At 39.7% G+C, this 19,750-nt stretch overlaps 1 protein-coding gene across 10 annotated transcripts in view; it reads right to left on the bottom strand.

Moving 5' to 3' along the window:
* The window catches only part of LOC130546116 (cAMP-specific 3',5'-cyclic phosphodiesterase 4D-like), a 136,283-nt gene that overhangs the window by 34,307 nt on the left and 82,226 nt on the right, over positions 1-19,750 (bottom strand). Inside the window, exon 1 of one of the 10 annotated variants that reach the window (XM_057321213.1) lies at positions 16,716-17,841. The exons of 8 other annotated variants lie outside the window; for them this stretch is intronic. In XM_057321213.1, coding sequence (XP_057177196.1) covers positions 16,716-16,801 — 86 coding nt within the window. In that variant the 5' untranslated portion in view covers positions 16,802-17,841. Of the gene's footprint in view, positions 1-1,948; positions 2,152-16,715; positions 17,842-19,750 lie in introns of those variants that run through there. One more of the 10 variants, XM_057321211.1, reaches the window with a different exon arrangement.

The raw sequence follows: 19,750 nt of genomic DNA, 5'->3' as shown, positions 1-19,750 counted from the left end.
AAATGAAAGACACGACTGTTCATGGATTTAGGCACAGGAATGAGAACGCTAGAGCTTCTACGCATTTTCTGCTTCATTTCGGTCTAGCTACACTTATAATCAAATGACCCAAAACAATAAAACAGAGAGTAGGCGGATGGGGAGAACTGTGTTAATAACAGGCGTTAATGAAATTCTGTGGAAATCTGCTGAGCTGTCTGCGCAGTTCTGCATGGCACAGATACCGTGTGGGCGCGTGCTTTAAATATTAGCTAACTGCAAATCATCTCTTATCATCTTCCTTGGCAATAAACATACTAAGATGAGTATGGCCTATTTCTCTTAATACTCAGAGACCATGCCCTCAAATTAGATTTATACTTTAACTATTCACATCTCTTTCTACAATAATCATTTCAAAACAATTTTTTTTTCTTGTTTTTCTTAACATTACTGGAAACTAAACAGCTTTTCCTAGAAAGAATACGGTTAAATCATAAACATTTTTCTTAATTCCTAAGCTCTTACTAAGAGCTTCAATTCACAGAAACAAAAATCCCATTCAGGTACTTACATTTAAAATAAGCAAACGTACTTAGTGCTGACAGCTAAACACTAAAAATGCACTGCAACGCATTAAAGCGTTAAGTGAAATCTTATGAAAAAACGTAACTTTAGATCTCTCAGACTGATGGCCAAGCAGGTATTCATAAAACAAACAAAAAAAAAACATGATTTCATGCAACTGTGTATTTGTCAAGACGAACACACACACGCATACAAATATCTCATAAGTGGCACTAAACTCATTTCACAAACATATTTAGTCCACTTAAAAATATACTGTATGTTCTGTTGTTCATTCAGGATCTGAAGTCAAAAGTTTTATGCAGAATATACCATAGAAAGACCTTCAGAAATATGTCATGAGGCCCTCTGGTGGTAAGGACAGCAATTGCTCTGTCGTCATGAGACTTGCTCTAATGTCACTGAGGTTGGAAAATGAAGAGCATGCATGATGCATGATGAATAAAGAAATTAATGTTCCAGATTAGATGAATGTGCAGTAAGACAGTTTGTGTCCCTAAAGCTGCTCTGGTGTAATAATTGAGTTTTCTTGTAAAGGAAACTAAAAACGCATCAGGCAAACGCTCAACACACTGGACCAAAACCGGTTTCCTCTTTCACAACTAATATCGCACAACTCACCACTTCCTTACCCCATTCTACATTCTGATGAATCTCAAGATATGCCACAATAAATTCAATATGTTCACACAGAACTACACTATTAAACATGCTGGGTTATTTTCAACCCAGTGTTGGGTCAAATAATAAACATGTTCACATTCCATCAAAAACAAAACAAAAATCCATCGACTGGGGAAAAAATACAATGGTAGTCAAAAGTGCCCCAGAACTGTTTGCTGTCCTACATTCTTCAAAATATCTTCTTTTGTGTTCAACAGAACAACAAAAATTATAAAGTACTTTTTCCTACTATGGGAGTCAATGGGGGGCAAGATCTGTCTGGTTATAAGCATTCTTCCAAATATCTTTCTCTGTGTTCATCAGAACAAAGACATTTATACACATTCTGAACAACTCGAAGGTGAGGAAATGATGACAGAATTTTCCTTTTTGGGGGAAGTATCCCTTTAATGCCAATAAAGTTGTTGTAACGTTTGATTTTAAAATGTATTAGTATATGTTAAAATCAGCATGTGCTGAGATGAATAAATGCTGTAGAAGAGGTCTTCGTTGTTAAGTAATGTAGTTGATTAATGTTGTTGGTAACATTTCATCTAAATACCCAAACAATAAGACAGAGGTTGAGCCTTAAAAACCCACAAAACTACAAACCCCACACAACTGCCAACTTATCAACACACATTAAAATCAGCTTAAACCTCAGATAAACTGCCTCTCTAGAACCCAACGCAATGGGTTTTCCGAGCGTGTGCAGTACCTGTAGGACTTGAGGAGGCGTTTTCGTTTCATACCCCTGCTCACAGTTTCACCCGGCGCTATGAAATGATCCGTACAGACCTTCAGTACATCCATACGGAAGCGAGTTCTTCATCGTCCTCGTCTTGTGAAGTCAAGTGTTTCCTGGACTCTCGTGGGGTTTCATAAGCTCCGCCCCTTATGCATTAAGACGTCTTCCTTTGGCCCTTGTTAACCCCGACTCCTCCCTCTCACAGTAATCCCATTAGCACTTAAGAACACGGACGTCCAACTGGAGGAACTCTTACATCTTACTTCCCTCAATCTGTCAAAGTACCGTCTTTTTATCCCTTTTTCTACTGAAGTCGGTGTCGACAGCCTAGACCGCACGGTTCACAAACCACACCTCTTCTTCAAAGCGTCTCGCCACACTTGCATACTTAAAAACCAAAAACCACGATGAAGTACACACATCATCGTATAACACCTTTGGAGAGGCAGACGTGTGTGAGGTGCTTAAGACAAACCTGAGGAATCAAAAAGCCCCGTGCCGTGAACATGTTTGCGGGTCATATCCTCTTTCACATGACCGCATTCCCGCATGTGATCTCTTGCTCCATCCGTGGTTGCGAGTTTCACATTAACATAAGATCTTGGGGAAGAACGACAGTTGGTATAGTTTGTGTTTTACGTGGATCTAAAAGTGAACCGTGATGTGGCCGGAAAGCCCACAGGAACCAGCCAAACGTCTGCATTTAGCCTCTCAAAACCCATGCGTATCGCACACTAAAAGTGTACCTCATTAAATCACAACAACACAATAATGCGCTCAAAAACTGCAGGTTTGCAGAAACTCTGTTGACGGGATGACAGGCATAGCCGAATGAATCCCAAAAGAAGCGTTTCACCATCTCAGCCCATCTGCCAAAACACGCTGATGCTTCAAATTCTTACACTCTTAAGCAGCTTTGCCACCAACATAATAGAGAAATCAGATTAGCTCTGACATTTACAACGTTTCCCTCAAACAGTTGCTGTAATGTCCGTTCCCACATTCTGGCAGTGAATAAATTATACTCCAAATATATAGAATATCTTCCCTGGTCTGTTATCTTTAACTGTGTTCACTTTTTTCCATCTCTCTCTTTCTATTTCTTTATATATTATATATCATTTTTTACTTTTGTATTGCTGTAGACTGCCTATGCCCCCTCACAAAAGCATTTCAATGTACATACTGTCACTGACATCCGTACATATGACAAATAAACTTGAATGAAATATCATTCATGTAAATTGCATTAAATGTAAGCGCTATATCATCTACTTGACAACAAATCAGTCTCTTTTGAAAAAAGTCACAGCACAGTTCTCTTTAATATAAATGTCACTGTATGCATTGCAAGCAAATGCATAAATGTACATTTAATGTAAGTTTAAGCAATAATAAACACAGCACTAATAAAAGAATAAAAGCCTGATTTAGCGTAAGCAGATGTGGATAAATGACTGCGGGTGTTAGCATCTCTCTCTTAATACAGATTTATTAGGCCTGTAATTGTGTGTGTGATTAAGAAACGAGATAAACATATTACAAGCTGAGATTGTGGTCTCTCCGCACACTCAAAACCCCTTTTCGAGAATAAACAAACACGCGATAATCTGATTCAAATCAAACACCTGTGAAAGGTCAGAGATTAGAAACATACGGTCGAGACTTCTGTCTGTGTAAAGAGAAGCAAGACGACTGTAAAACATCAAATGAGAAACGTTACCATCGTCTCCTGGCTTTAATGTCAATGGGTTTGTTGGTGGCGAACGGTGAGCCGCTGGTGGACATTCGGAGAGATTTGGCTAGCAGCTCTAGTGAGAGGAGCTCGGGGCGAGAAGGTAAACTCATGCTCGGTTTCAACGCGGTTCTTTGTTGGTCATCTCTTTATGAACACACCGGGCAATGTGACACCAGCCGCTTCGGAGACATCCAGCATTCATAGTCATATTCAAACACCTCGCTGAACCTGGAGAGGTGACACCACACGCTTCTGTCCAACGAACCTGACACATTTACAACTAAAACTGACAGAATCTGATGAAAATATTGCACAGGCCGATGAACCAGCCTATATTTCCAGAACATCTATCTAGATTGGACATTGTCATGTTTTCTTAATTTAAAGTACTTTGAAAACCGATTTATAGCCGTGTTTTCAGTGCTGGGGTTGAAAACATCAGAGCAGCAGATGTTTGTGGGAATCATAAAGCCCTTTTCCTTTGACTATTCATTTCACTACAAAACAGTAAACTATGACTAATTCAAATCACCAGCAGGGAAGAACTTATGGCCTTATTGATCCCATCTGCTCGCCGAAAGGATTTTGAGGTCGAAAATGATAATTCATTCAGCGGAGGACAGCGATTGGGTCGTCCCTGTTCAGGTCACCGGGCAGAATATTGAACACTGAATATTAAGAGTGCTAAATAAATTCAGGATTATAATATTAACATTTAGGAAATTAAAACCTTCTGCAAAAAAACTAGAATTTTATGCAGGTACACCTGATTTAAAGCATGGAATGAGGTTAATGAAACACAATGTGAAATATAAGAAATGATATAATACTATATAAAAAGAAAAAATATTTGCCATTGGGTCATTGATCTGAATATCATGCAGCGTGGCGTCTGCATACAAGTGGACAAACGGAAGGTCTGTGTTATATACAGTTATAGCTAGACTAATCTCGACATGTTTCATCAGAGCTGTAACCATGGAGATCAAACACCGTGACCAGAGCTGTCGAAAAACAGAGTTGCGACACTGGCATAGACGTCCGTTGGAAGAATGGAATGCGGAAGTAACTCGTGTCATGGAGCGACCAATAGTTCCAAACATTGCATTGAAGCCCATTCATTTCACTGTTTCCCAAACACATTCGCAGGTAAGTTGATTACAGTAAATACATCTCTGTAAAACTGGTGTTTTATTATAAGGATGTTTTTGAAACGAAATACTGTTTTGCTAAATAAAAATGGCTTTTCTGCATGTCTGTATGTGTGGTTGAATGATTTTCTACTAAGACTGCTCATTAATTAAATGTTATCTACCCTCTACCTGTATAAATTATATAATAAAATCTCTTACTGACTGAAATTGTTTGTCTTGTTCACTTTTCAGCGTTCTTTGTGGTGCATTTTACTTGTGATCATTGATTATTTATTGATAAATTACTTGTGAATGTCTTAACATGATTTAACATTGGTATGTACTGATGATCATAGAAGCATAAGAAACAGATGAATGCATGCATGCTGTTAGTGTATTGCACATTATGCATTCTTCCTGGTCAAATTAAACACAAAACTGATTAATACTGTCTCTCTAACACTCATCAGATAAAATGTTACTATAAATTCAAACATAGAAAAATAAATCAACATAGTAATCAGTGCATATATTGTGTTGGTATTCAGTGAAATTTATTGCAAATACAGCTGCTTCCACTGTCTCTCCTGCTTAAACCCATTCAGACAGTTTGGAACTATTGAGAACTCTATGAACCAAGTCACCATGCGGCGGCGAGATCAAAGTGTGTCGCAACTCTGTTTTTCAACAGCTCTGACCTGGACAAGTGAAGTGTTCATGGAAACATGCTGTACACCAGTCACTAGCTTTGTCTCGTTTCGAAAGGATGCGTCTTGGAGTCCTCCGGAGGCTGCATCCTCTGAAGTATGACGTTGCTATGCCAACACATTGTGCTCTTACACATAGATCTAAATAACTAGATGCCGCATTAGCATCTGTTTCTATGGGCCGCTACATGTAGGATACATTGGGATTTTAAAACACAGACATGGCTGTGCAGTGTTGTGGCATTCTAGCAAACTGTCTTTGCTGTGAGTGACGTCAGTGGACCGTTCCAAGATGGCAGACACGTCGTCTACGTGCCTGGAGACGGTGAAAGAAGGTCGCATTGGAAGATCGTATTTGGAGAGTCCTACTTGCTTTTCTGAAATGAGACACAGCTACTGTCTGCATGTTGAAAATCTGACCTGTGATCGGTTCCAAAACATTTGAAGAAAAGTCTAGTGCGGGAGTTTTCAAACATTTTCACATTACAGTATTCATCTACCAAACAAAAACCAAAACCAAAACATTTTAAAAGGGAAATATGAGGAAAATACACATTAGTTCTATTTTAGTACAAATTAGTGCGTCTTTGTCATTGTATAAATGAAACAAATACCTTTAATAACATATCAAAGCCATTTCTAGATAATAACTGGACTGAACCTTTTTTCATCCACCAAAACAGCCAAGTGACTGCGCAACCCACTTCATCTCACAGTTTGAACACATCTAGTCTAGTAAAGTTTGCTGTTTCTTTCCATTACACACCACCAGAGGGCAATACTCTCATATCTGATGTCCACAAACAAACTCTAACAAACTTCAAAATTCCTTGTTTTTGGAATGGATCAGGATGGTTTAATTACCGTTTATCTGAGGTTTTCATAGTGGTAGAAATTAAAGCGATGGATTTAGAGTCAACTTTTCAGAGAGGGTTTTTAGCAAGCCATGCTTGGACTTTAAGCCCACTTTTTTGTAAAATGTACAAACGCTGATGATCATAAATATAAAGTGTAAATGAAGCAAGTGAGAGAGAGCGGCAAGGAGAAGAAAACGATGGCTGAAGAAGCATCGGCCCCATGTGTGATCTTTTTCTGCCAAGTGACTCTATTGATTTCATGTCTACAGTGGAGACCGAGAGACGACACAATCACATCTCCTGCCACTGTTCATTTAGCCCTCGCTCTGAGCGGACCCACTCCACCACCTGTGCCCCACTCACTGCACTGCCACAGCGCCCGCTCACTTCCACACCTGTCCTGTCTGATGGCTCGTCTACGACTCGACATTGGCAACGAGCTGATTTGGGGTGTAAGTGGACTTATGAGATCTTTTGGAAAGGAGTAACCTTCAAATGTACAAAAACAAGAATCTATCTACACAAGCAGTCAGCTTGAGTTCACATTTGACCTTATTCACATAAATCTAGACGTTTCTCCGTATTTCATTATGGAATTAAGTTAGTCTCAGATGTTTCTCCTAAAATTGCTCAAAAGAAATAAAAAGAGAAAGAATGAGAGTGTAATTGTTGAAACACATGAAAAGTACGGAGGTGTAAAATGAACGTAGATTGTAGAGGTAAAATAATCTGGATTTGAGTAAATTTGATGAGAAATGTTTGAGTTCATATTGAGACCTTCAATAATATTTTTTGATTGCAGACTTGACAAATCTGAGTTCAGTTTGACATTGTCGACATCTCTTCTGAAACTATAATATCAGAGATGTGAGATTTCTGACTCTTTTTACCAGGAGAAATAACGGAGACACAGATGAGACTAAAGCAAAATTTTCTTATTTGCTCTCCTTTAATGATGTCTAGGAAATATAAGATATTAAAGAGATCAAGTCAAAGAGATGTAAAATACGGTGACCATACGTGGCATTTTTCCTGGCCAGGATTTCTAAGCTGCGTCTCAATTTGAAGGTTGCGTCCTCCGGAGGTCGACCGCATATAGCATCGAGGTTGTCTCATTTCAGTTAAAAATCATTGTAAAATGAACATTTATTTCACTGACGACACAATTGTTGTAGTTTAATTCTTACATCAAAATGTAACTATTGCTTTCCTGAAATATGAAACCGCGACGACATATGCGCCCCACAAATGCAACCTCCGGAGGACGCATCCAGTTAGTTAGAAATCCTGGCAAGGATGTGTCCGGGAAAAAATGGCACGTATGGTCACCCTATGAACAATTTGGATGATTATTGGTCTAAAACACTTTAAAATAATCTTCACCCAACAAACCTGTCAGACAGCTTGCTCATTTATCACTTTTGGGTTAATAGGAGTGAATTTAATCATAATGTCAGTAGGTAAGTGTCTGTTTTAAGGTTTTGTGAATACCTCCAGCAACAGCTTCCTGACTGATAGAAGACTAAAGAAAGAGTCAACATAGGAGTGTTTACTGTTAGCACTGTTAAACAATGCCTCGCTTAAACATGTTTTTCCTGTCGAGGGTGAAACAGTGATTTATCACGTGCTGACATCAACGAACAATACAATGAACAAATTGACAGAAGACTACTACTACTACCCATTGCTTACACGTGGTGGTGAGAGCGCGTTACAAAAATGTCGCCCGGCCCTTAGGGAACGAAACGCTAGCACACTAGACTAAAATAAAACAACGAGTAAATCCAGATGTTTCAGGAGAAGCTAAATAGAATAAAAAAAATGCATCTTTGGGAAATGGACATCCTGTAAGATCAGTGTCCTTTGGAAAAAGCACAAAGCTTTGGTTTGTTGACCCGGGATTCATCTGGAAGCGACACAAGTTTTAACAAAACTTGAATCTCATCTCACCCTCCATAGACAACACCGACAGAACATCCTAATGAAGATCATCTCTCAGAGAGAGAGAGAGAGAGAGAGAGAGAGAGAGAAATGGAGCAAATGCAGCAAGCATGTCGGCAGTGTGTGGAGCATTTTATAGCGTCAGAGAAAGACACAGCACGGAACTTGCCACGCCGGAGTAAATTTCAGAATGAAAGCGTCTTTACCGGTCGGTAACTTGTGTACTTCAGACTGGAGCGGGCGGTCTGACAGTAGCCACGCCGCTCGCAAAATCCTTTGACATCATACAGTGGTCTAAACAACTTGTCCAAGTATGTTCTGTGCATCCCGGCCACGAGTGCACTTTCTGAGAGAACGATCGGCTTTTGTGGGCGGAGTTTGGAGGAAAGACGTGAACTGAAATGGTTGTCGGTCAGAATTGCTTGCATGGATGTTTTTTTCTTCTTTAAATCATTTTGCAATGTAGCCTATAATAATCCAACAGTTTTCATTTATTCATATTTTTAGCTTATAATGTTGAATGACACTTTTTTTGTTGTAGGGGTACAGAGTAAAGTACATTCTTTCAGCAGTCAGTCATAGGCCTAATATATGAGGGGAGAGGGCTCAATTTTTCCTTTTAATTTAGCCTACTGGTTTTGCCCATTTTATTTTAAGTTATATTGTATTATATTGAAAAGCAAGACAAAATATAAAAAGCATTTTGACCATTCAGTTTATGCAATAGTGAAAAAATTGCCTAAATAAATAGAAGAAATACGAAACGCCATGTTCGGAATTCGGCCTTTGGCCAAGTGTTTCCTTTTTATTCGGCTTCGGCCCGAAGTGCATCCCTACTACTGACCCATGACAGTCACATCTACTGTACGAACGAGCAGGTACAGTTACGGTTTCAAAACACACCGGGAGAGTAACGCAAGATGACCGTCTTTGCTGACGTCACGAGTTACATGATACAAGCTTTTAACTTAATAAACATTATCCACAGCCACCGCGGCCTTGCAGAGACAAGAGCTCCCAAATGGCCCTCAAAAGTAAACAATTACATTAATGCCACTTTACATACCAAACAGTTCAACACAAGTGTTAAGAGATGTAAATCATCTTTGTTGTTGCTTTACTTTTTTCTAGAAATCTCATCTTGATAAGGGCTCTTGCGCTCCTACAGAAAGTGTCATACATTCACAGCCGGTCTTGTCTCAGACAAGGTTGAGACTGGAGACAGATTCATTTCAGACTGCAAGAAGTACAACAAACGTGACCGAGCAAGTCACCGCTGTACAACTGGTCACAACTTTCTGACATCATTTTTGAGACCAAGGCGTTTAGGCTTGAAACGGTCCTCGGGAACACACACTTTTCCATGTTCTGCTTTGCCTAATTTGCCATCAAAGGTTGCGATTTTGTCTTTCCACTTACCCAAATGCTTTATTCATTAAAAGCACTGAAGAAGATGACAGATGATGAAGAGGAAAGAGAGATGAGAAGAGCGTGTAATAAGAGCTATATTTTCATGGCACAGGCCGGTTTCATTACTAACAGCCATGTGGTCGATCACCTGGGATTAAAGTTACCGGTGATGCAATCTGCCAGCATCTGTCTCACTGTGTCTCACTCCGTCTTGCTGAATTAATGATCTTCTCCACAGGAGACTGACTTTCTCACTACCATTTGGCACGCTTGGCAGGCACACCGCAAATGATCAAAGTTTTTTCCGTCCTTGAGAAGTTTCCGTGCAGCACTTTTTTTCTCTCTCAGACAACAGAGCGCTTTTATGAGTTTGTCAGGTAGATTCAGCATCACAGCCTCATTTTGACACGGATCGGGTTATTAATAGGCCGGTTCCCTTGTTGGCGTGAGCATCAGTGGCTAGTTTATTTTCAAAGCTTTTCCATATACAGACAATGAGCCCAACAGTCAAGCACCGACTATTTCTGGACAAAACAACGTGAAACATGAAACAAAAGAATGTTTTTCTTTTAAATACCCCTCATCTCTGTTTAAATCCAAATGAGATTATGTCTCAACAAGAGGCCATGTTCTTCAGCGTTACGTCTGGTGTGAAGACCAGCTGTGGATGGATGGACGACTAGAACAAAAGAAGGTTAAGCCACATCATCCCCTCAAATATCTTCAACTGCGTCAGTCGTGCAGAACACAACACGTGTTTCCAATACACACTGATGAAAATAAAAGCCATCTACCCAAACTGTGTGTGGACAGACAATCCTTCCTATGTGATTTGTTTACATCTGGGAGTATTTTCTTAAAGAAACAGAGGAAAACTGTTCCCTAAAGGGAAGAAAAACTTTGAAGTCTGCAACCTTTGAACCGCACAGCCACCACGATAAAGACAAATACAACCATTACTGAAAACGTGAACAATGAATAATTAAAATGAGTTTGTTTCGACAGAAATATCATTGTGCCAACATATTAGTCTCTTCAAAAAACACATTCTTTTGTCACTTTATCAAACAGCGTCTTGGCGTAAGGTGTTTTAAAGCATATTCTTGGATCTTATTTGCTGCTTTTGTTTTTAATAAAATGTATTTTTTGTAATAAAAGAAAATATGTTGGCACACTATATTTCTGTCAACAGAACTTATTGCAAATATTCAGACAAACACCTTTAGATCAAAATAATTACATTTATCTTCTAATAGCAGACACTTTCATTCAAAGCGACTTACATATGAGAGAGCATTTTCAGGTGTAGTAGCCGAAAGGTTTGTGAAATCAGTCAAACAGTTCAAAACACTGGACCGGTACATTCTTATAAAGTGCTTATTTTGGTACCATAAAGAACCTTTAACATCCGAAGAAAGGTTCTTCAGATCATAAAAAAGTAAGAAAGAGATGATTCTTTAAAGAACCTTTGACTGAATGGTACTTTGTGGAACCAAAAATGGTTCTTCTGTGGCATCGCTGTGAAGACCCTTCTAATCACCTTTATTTTTAAGAGTGTAGTGTACACCTCCAATATTTAATACCGTTGATGTCCTTCCAAACCCTTGAATGTCCAAATTCGCTTAGTATTTAATCATTTAAAAAATAAAGTTGACAAGCACTTTTTAATACTTTATAAAGGCTTTGCAAAACCCGGTGACAAACATAAAGGGTGACTAATAATAACGATTTATGACAAAAAAATCACAAATGATGGAGATACTGTACAAGGTTTTGGAAGGAGAGCTATTTTTATTTTATATTTAGTGTGCCGTTGTTATTTGGTTATGAAGAACAAGTCTAAACAAAGCTGACAATCATCCCAACATTACAACGAATGTTTCAAACTCATTTAAACCTGCGCTCTCAGCAATCCAAATGTGTAACGATTAAATCATGTGGAGCGCTGACTTGAAAATGATCTGTAAAAACGGACGCAAGGATGCGTACAACCACGTGAAGCGATGGGAACAACTCTCTGGAGATTTCCTAGAACTCCAGGCCTAATTTGCATTGTCTTGAAGGGCTTTTCCATCAGCGCTGCTGGAGTCTAATCCCTGCATTAGCGAGCGTCCGATTACCTCACGCTGGCGTATATGCTGGTAGCATTAACACAAGGCTGAGGTAATAGGTTTAGTCATTTTGCTGTTGGACAAATGCTAATCCCATTAAACCCTACCTCTGTGATGTCACTGACGTCTTTTAACGGACTCTCCCGCAGCGGGTGTGCGTAGATGTGGGCTGTCCCAGGGATGCCCTGTCGCAAATGTAAGCCTGGGAAGATCTCTAGACACAAGCTACGTACGGTACACTACGAGTCTTTTAATAGCATCATGTCTGCTGTAAGATTACCGCATCTTATCCTCCGCGTCTACTTACACCTGAAAAACATTGTGTGAAGTACGTTATGTAATGTGACATGGTTTGGAAAACTACTATGAATAAAAATATTCACTTATATTCTTATAAACTGACTGGCTTCAAAGTGCCTTTAAAAGACAATCGAATGCACAAAGCCGCTTCCTCTAAGCCGTGTTCATATGAATAATATGCATGTGTTTGATCACCGCTGTCTCAGGTACTTTAAATAAGTAATGCATTAAACTCCAGTGGATGTAGGTGTGTCAAGCTGGCGGGATGTGCTGAATCAGCTGGCGTCTGCTCTCTGAGCGATATGAAATAATGGCCTCTGCCTCCTGCGTCTGACTCCAGGATGCTGAAGTGCTAAACTCTGAGACACAAGCAATGCGGTCATGTGGCTCTTAAAACACATCTGTGTTACTGCTGGTGCCAAATCGTTTTGCTCTTTGTAATGTTGTAGTAGCGCCTTTTCTCTAAAAACAAACAAACAAATGAGGAAAAAAGAGATTTTTTTCCTGTAGCTCAATTGGTAGAGCATTGCATTAGCAAAGCAAATGCCATGGGTTCAATACCAGGGATCACACATGGTTAAAATGTTTACTTTGAATGCACTTTAGACTTTTAAGTATCTGCCACCTCGTGTGATTCAAAACCTGTATATTCAGTGGAACACAAAAGAAGATATTTTGAGAAATGTCTCGGTGGTTGTGTGTTCATACAATGGAAGTCAATGGGGTTCAATGTTGTTTGGTCGCCAACGTTCTTCAAAATATCTTCTTTTGTGCTCTGCAGAAGAATGAAAGTCGTACAGGTTTGACATGACATGAAGGAGAGTAAATGAATTTTTTGGGGGGTGGTGAACTATCCCTTTAAGTAACCCCTTTAACTCACAACCTGAATAACATCACATTTAAAAGATATTTCAAGGTTGTCGATTAGAGAAAGCAGTGAAGTCGACTCTGATGCCAATTAGCAACAAAACAACAACGCACGGCAAGATCCAGGTCACCGGCACATCCATGAAGACTGAGAAACCAAACCTCATACTGACAACCTTTGACCTTTACAAGATGTTTAGCGCTCATCTCAACAGATCAATTCCATTGATAAAATGAAGCAGCACAAAACCACCAAGAATTTCTTCTAAAAAGGCTAAAAACATCAACTCACTTAATATTTAAGAGCTGCATGGAAACGATTTACAAATACAGTACAAATGCAAAATGTTTTTCTTCAGGGTTTCAATTCATTCATTATTATCTGCATATATTATACTGTACATTATTAGCTGACTATGGCATGTCCCCATTTAGATATCCCAGTAAACATGCATGTGTGCAGGATAAAATGAAATACAGGGGATTATGTTATTTTGGGCTTATCACTGTGGTGATAAAATGCTTAACATTCTTGGTTTTCATTTTCTGCACGCCTGCCATGTGCTGTCATTTATTCAGCCTGAGAGTTTCATTACAATGTTCCAAAACTCATTTCAGGCAATGACGCACATGATATTTAAAATATTACAAATGCATGTGATTAATTATCCTTGTTTGCTTTACTTCAGATCAAAACAATGCTGTATTTAAATAATATAATAGTTATTTATAAAACAATTATAAAAATATATTTGGACACCGAATCCACATCATCCCAGTTTAAAAGCAACACGTCTGTTTTGCGAACAGAAGCAAATGAAGCATGCCTTTTTTCTGGATGTTTTAAATAGTCTTGACATGTTTTAAAAATACAGGTATGTCATGTTTAGTCTTGACATCTTTTCAAATGATTTAAAATCAAGTAACACGTGTAAAGTAAATAAAGGTTCATTCGAATGACTATGGCGGTTAGTGAGGTTTGTCATGATATGACCTGATAAACACAATAACTGCATCACACGTAGAGAGGATTTGTGCTTTTCACATGAAACATCTTTGAATAAAGACACATCTGAACTGTTTTTGCTGCCTTGGGAAAGACAACTGAGATAATAGCGTTGTCTTGAGGCTAAAATACGACTTCAAATGCCATCCTCCAGAGCGTTTATACAGAAACGGTGTCGAACACTGGTTAGTGTGCTGTACAAAAACAAAATTGAAAGATACTCACACCTTAACGTTCACAAAGCATTACTTGAATGTGAAACAATACTTTCTTACTTGGAAAGAAAATAACACAGTGTTTTCGCAATACTGTAACTTGATCGAGGTGAACAATAATGCAAATTACAATCTGTTTTCCCTTCAAATATTTAAGAAGTGCTGTTGGCATGAGCATAGACCAAAGTCACACCGAAGGTTTATTTAAACCCATCTGCAATGCTCGTTTATGGTCTGTTTGAGTAGTGACTAAAGTTTATCATGCCCATAATGTCAGCACAGCGGCGCTCCTGCATGTCAGGTTACGCCGTGTTCTGTAGCCCTCTAACAAACACAACCACATCCCCGTTCAGCTATGCATGTGCCACGCTAACGTTCCTGTTCGCTTATTTATCACCATCGTAAAGCAGCACGTCAGAGCGGTGCCATTAAAGACGCCCGCAGCCTCCGAGAGAACCCGAAGCACACAGCTGTCACGCCTGATTCATTGTGCCGCGCTTGCTCTGTTTTGTTTCGCTGGATTTCCACATCGAGGGTGATGACACCACAGCCTGCTGTTCATGCTCGGGTGTCGACAGGAGTTTTGTCTGAGATAACTTGTGAAATCCCAAAGCTGCCAGGTGAATCCACGAGGCGGTCGCACACGTAGTGTGGAACACACCCGTCGAGGGAATAAAGAAAGGAAGATCGCCCACCGAATGTGTAAATAAATAGCCTCTATGGTGACGGCGGTACGGGAGAGAGGACGTGTGGACTGAAGCTCTATGGTAGTGCTTGCCAGGTGTCATCTGAAGTAGATGCCTAATGGTGAACCCGGTTAAGCCATATAGACCAAACAACACTCCCATGTGCTGCCCATGACTTTAAAATTCACATGGGCTATGTGATATGAAAGAAAAATGCGATATGCGATAGTATGCTATATAATGCGATACGATATTTATTTTTCTATCTGCGTCAACCTAAAACTTATAGACCACTTCGCAAGATGAAGAAACTGGTCCAGAAGCACTTCCGGTTACAGTTTTATTTTTTTAAATCTCACATATACTGTATAATTGAAGCTTTATTATATCCGTTTAACATTTTGATTCGGTTAAAATGTTCTGTTAGTTGCATTTAGTTCAACCATTGTGTAGCGTTAAAAAACTGAAACCGGAAGTTCTTTTGGACCGGCTTTGGATCAGCGTCGTCAACGATATTAATATTAACAAGATGCGTCACTGCCATTGAAATGAATGGGGAGGAACGCAACGCTCAATATGGCCGCCCTAGCGAAGCTTAGCGCATGCGTAGTATCGAAAGCAAAGCATGAAAAATAATGTTTTTAAGCGCAATTTGATCATAGGAAACAAACGTTGTGGTACAGTTTACGTCATTTAAAAAAAATGTAAATACGTCGTTTAATTGGGATTTTAGCCGGCGATTGTAGAAATATCAGTATTCCCATTCACGTCTTGTTTGAATTACGTAATAACTGTCCTAACTGCCCGGGGGGCATGTTGCAAAGATGGCCGCAGAGTGGCACGACTTCCATAAACGGACTTTGCCGTTGTTTACGTAATCCAACAAATGCGTAACTATTTGAATTTTTTTAATAATTCCGTTATTGCAAATATTGCGCGGTATGCACATTTGCGATGTTAAGATAAGTCCGATATATTGCCAGTGTTGGGTAAGTTACTCTCAAAAAGTAATTAATTACTAGTTACTAATTACATATTCAATAGTGTAATTAGATTACTGTACAAATTACTCTCTCCAACAAGTATTTAGTTACTTATTACTAATTACTTTCTATGTCCTACATCAACCTTGATTAGTTAAGTGATTCAAGGATAGACATGAAACGGCTTATTTAATTCATTCAAATAAATCATATAAACTACATAAAGTACTCTTATTAACTGACCAAAATATTACAAATGTGAGAATTCTACATTAAAGCACGGATTCTATAGTTAGACTTTGAATTTTGATGTTAATTCCACTATTGCACACACATACAGTTTATTACACAAAGTATTTAGTTTAATTACATCAGAAGTAACTGTAATTAAATTACAGAAAAAATAAGAGTAATGCCTTACTTTACTTTTTCAAGGGGAAAGTAATTAAATTACAGTAACTAATTACTTAGTAACTAGTTACACCCAACACTGTATATTGCGCAGCCCTAATTCACACCATTCTCATATGTTAGTTGGATCTGTGCGAATTAACCTTAAAAAATGCTGAGTTGTTTTTTATTCCATGGTTGGGTAAGAAATGGACATGGTTTTGTCTAGATCTTACCCAAACGGCAACCATTGGAAAGCCTCGCTTAACACCCAATGACAGTTACCTCAAGATTAATACAAATCTACAGGCTAACACATCCTCGTAGGTTCTGTGTGCAAACTTCCCAGTGAACCCCAGTGAACGCTCTGTTTTTCATGTACTCATTACTCACCATATCCAGGAATGCCTTCGGAACGGGAAGTTGTTGACGTGCATCATTTTTATATCCCTTCCTGTGTAATTGCGGCCGGTCTTCATTTAAGCGAAGGCGTGGTTCGGTCGGCGTCTCCCTTCTAGAAATAAATAACTCTTACACAGACCTCACGACAGCCATCATACCCGCTACTTACAAGCCTCTGTTGAAATGTGCTCCAAACATCTCAGAAACAAAAAGTCAGACACCATCTTCTCAGCGCATCAGCATGCTATTCCACACAAGAGTCTTAATACTTCACACGTGGAAATCTCTATTGTGCATAAAGAAACGTTTAAGGCAACGGGATGACTGGCATGTCAAGCTAAACTGCCGCTAGTCTTCGTGTTTAGGGCTTATTCCGCAGTAGTAGAGCAAAAACAACAAACAAAGGGCAGCACGAGGGTCCGTCTGCTGCCTTCGGTGTGCAATCTGAAACTCATTGTGCATCCTCATTGTGAAGTCTTAGTAACTGTATCTCGGAGAAAAACTGAAAGATGTGCGCGCTTGTGCCTCCAGGAAACCCGGAGTCATCCCTCCTCTGTAAAATCCCTGGCACAGACGGCGCAGATGCCATAGACAGAAGGATGACAGGTCCTATCCGGTCCGATGGGCTGCGGTGTCCTCAGTATTCCAATGTAGGTTGAGACAGCCCATCTCCCAAAAATAAAAAAGCACCCCTCTCCCACCTAACACCGTGTACGCTTTTTGATCCTCTTAGTGTAGACAGCTTCAATGAATTCACTGCTGTTTGCTGAAGGAATGGGTGGAGTAGCCGTAAGGGATTAGATGAAGCGAGCGAGAAGAGACGGTGAAAAAAATAAACCGTGTCATCTTGCCTGCGTTCCTGTGCTCCGTCTCGGCAGACAGTGCTCGTGCCGCTGAGCACTAGCCATCGCGCAGAAGATGAAATTGTGCAACAAAAAGCCTGATAGCACGTGTTCAATCTCTCAACGTTCACACAAGTCACTTATCCACGGATCACACATTCTCTCTCTTTCACTCTTTCTAACCCCAGGGTGCGCTCTCTCTCTCTCTCTCTCTCGCTCTCTCTCTCTCTCTCTCTCTCTCTCCAGTACACAGCGGTGTTCCCGGTTCTCGTCTTGAGAGCGTCTACCAGCTCTCTCTGCCGCAGCACCGGCTCGGGGCAGAACAGGGTGTGTGTTTGCGAGAGACTGTGCGCGCGTGTGTGTGTTTCTCAGCGTCAAGGGGCCCCGCGAGGGAAACTCTGACCGGCCAACATTGCACGGAGCTAAATAAAGCACACATTGTGACAGCTGGACCAGCCTGTTTCTGCAGCAGGATTTAAACCTGATGACAATGTCTGAAAGGTCAAAAGCAATGACAAGACATTCAAACAGTGTTCCTGTAGCTCAACCAGTAGTGCGTTTCATGAGCGATGCAAACGTCATAGGTTCAATTCCAAACACACGGCGATTTAAAAATATATATAAATTGAATGCATTGAGGATAAAAGCAAAAATGTGACATGAAAATGCTTGCTAACAAAAAAATAACTAGTAATGAAAAAAACACAATTAAATAGTTTGTAAGACCATGTAAGCCCATAGGAGAGAAAACTAAAAAATCTCATAAATAAACACAAGACAGCAATGAGATCTAACGGAGCAAATTATAGTCTCTCTATCAGATTAGAGAAGTCATATTTCAGTTATCTCTTCAGTAAATTCCAAATGCTGGTATTCCAATTGAAACATTTATAATTTCATTCGTATGCTTTCCATGTTCAAAGTGTTTTATTTGGTGATACGTATTTCAGATCTCCATTAAGCCCCATGAGCCATGACGGAGCAACATCAGAGCAATAGAAATTCCCTTCAGACAATACACACATTAAGCACATTCTTCCCCAAACCAGATGATTGTGTCTTATACACACCCCTCAGGGCGCCCCAACATGCTTGGCTAATGCCATTTTAGGACAAAGAGAAAACTGCGATCACACCACTCCGTCTTGAAGAATTATGCATGTTGTCCAACTAAGCACCTTCATTCCTTGTCCAATTTTCCCCTCCGAGTACCCGCAATGAAAAGCTCACTGACAGATCCGTCCATGTGACATAATTCAATTTCACCTCTAAATCTGACTGATGTTTTTATGCAGGGCCTAACACAGCGTAATGCCAACCATAAATCAAAACTATCGTCGTGACATAATAGAATGTGTACGTTAGGAATTACAAAGTAGCTGGAGCAGAAGCTGAATGAACGCTTTCGATGTCACGCATGGCTGAGGTGCTCTGAATGTTATGTTTGGTTCATTTATGTGCATACACTAGACCTTTCTCTGGGACAGCCATACAATTTCTGAATGACGTAAAGACAGCACATGTAAAGCTGCTCACCATCAGGTGCAGTAACTGGACTGGATTTTACAGTAATTAACTGTTTAAAAGTAAATAAACAAAAATCATGGCAAGTGACGTCTAAATGTTGGGGGCGTGCCCAAGTGGTGAGTCTTCAACACATTGAGCTGGGGTTACAATAGTTCAAATAGTCAACATTTCATTATATTGCAATTACTTTATCAAAGAATATTTTCTGTATTATAAGTGTTATTTTTGTCAAAAGCATGAAACCATCTCGGCGCCAAAAGCCCTGTGGTTAGTGCGCCGACATACAGTATAGTGCCAGAGCACTTGCGGCCCGATCTGAGTTTGATTCCCGTCTCGAGCGCGCGTCCTTTGCCGGTCCCACTCCCCTGTCTCTATCCAATGCTTTCTTGTCTGTTCTCCACTGCCCTATCACATAAAAAAGGCAAAAAGCCCCTAAAAATATATATAATAAAAGCATGGAATCAAAATTTAGGATAAGAGGTTAAGTAAAAACATCACCAAAATGCTAAAAAGCACTGCTACTGGCATTTAGAACATGATCATTTTAAAAGTTTGATATTCTAGTAAAATACCCAGAGGAAATGTTACACTGCGTTCACACCAAACGCGAAGCATCGTGTTCCTCGCTCTTTATTACTCACGGGAATAGTTCGTTAT

The sequence above is a fragment of the Triplophysa rosa genome, linkage group LG22 (assembly GCF_024868665.1).
Source record: "Triplophysa rosa linkage group LG22, Trosa_1v2, whole genome shotgun sequence".
NCBI lineage: Eukaryota > Metazoa > Chordata > Actinopteri > Cypriniformes > Nemacheilidae > Triplophysa > Triplophysa rosa.
This window is presented reverse-complemented; position numbering and strand designations above follow the sequence as displayed.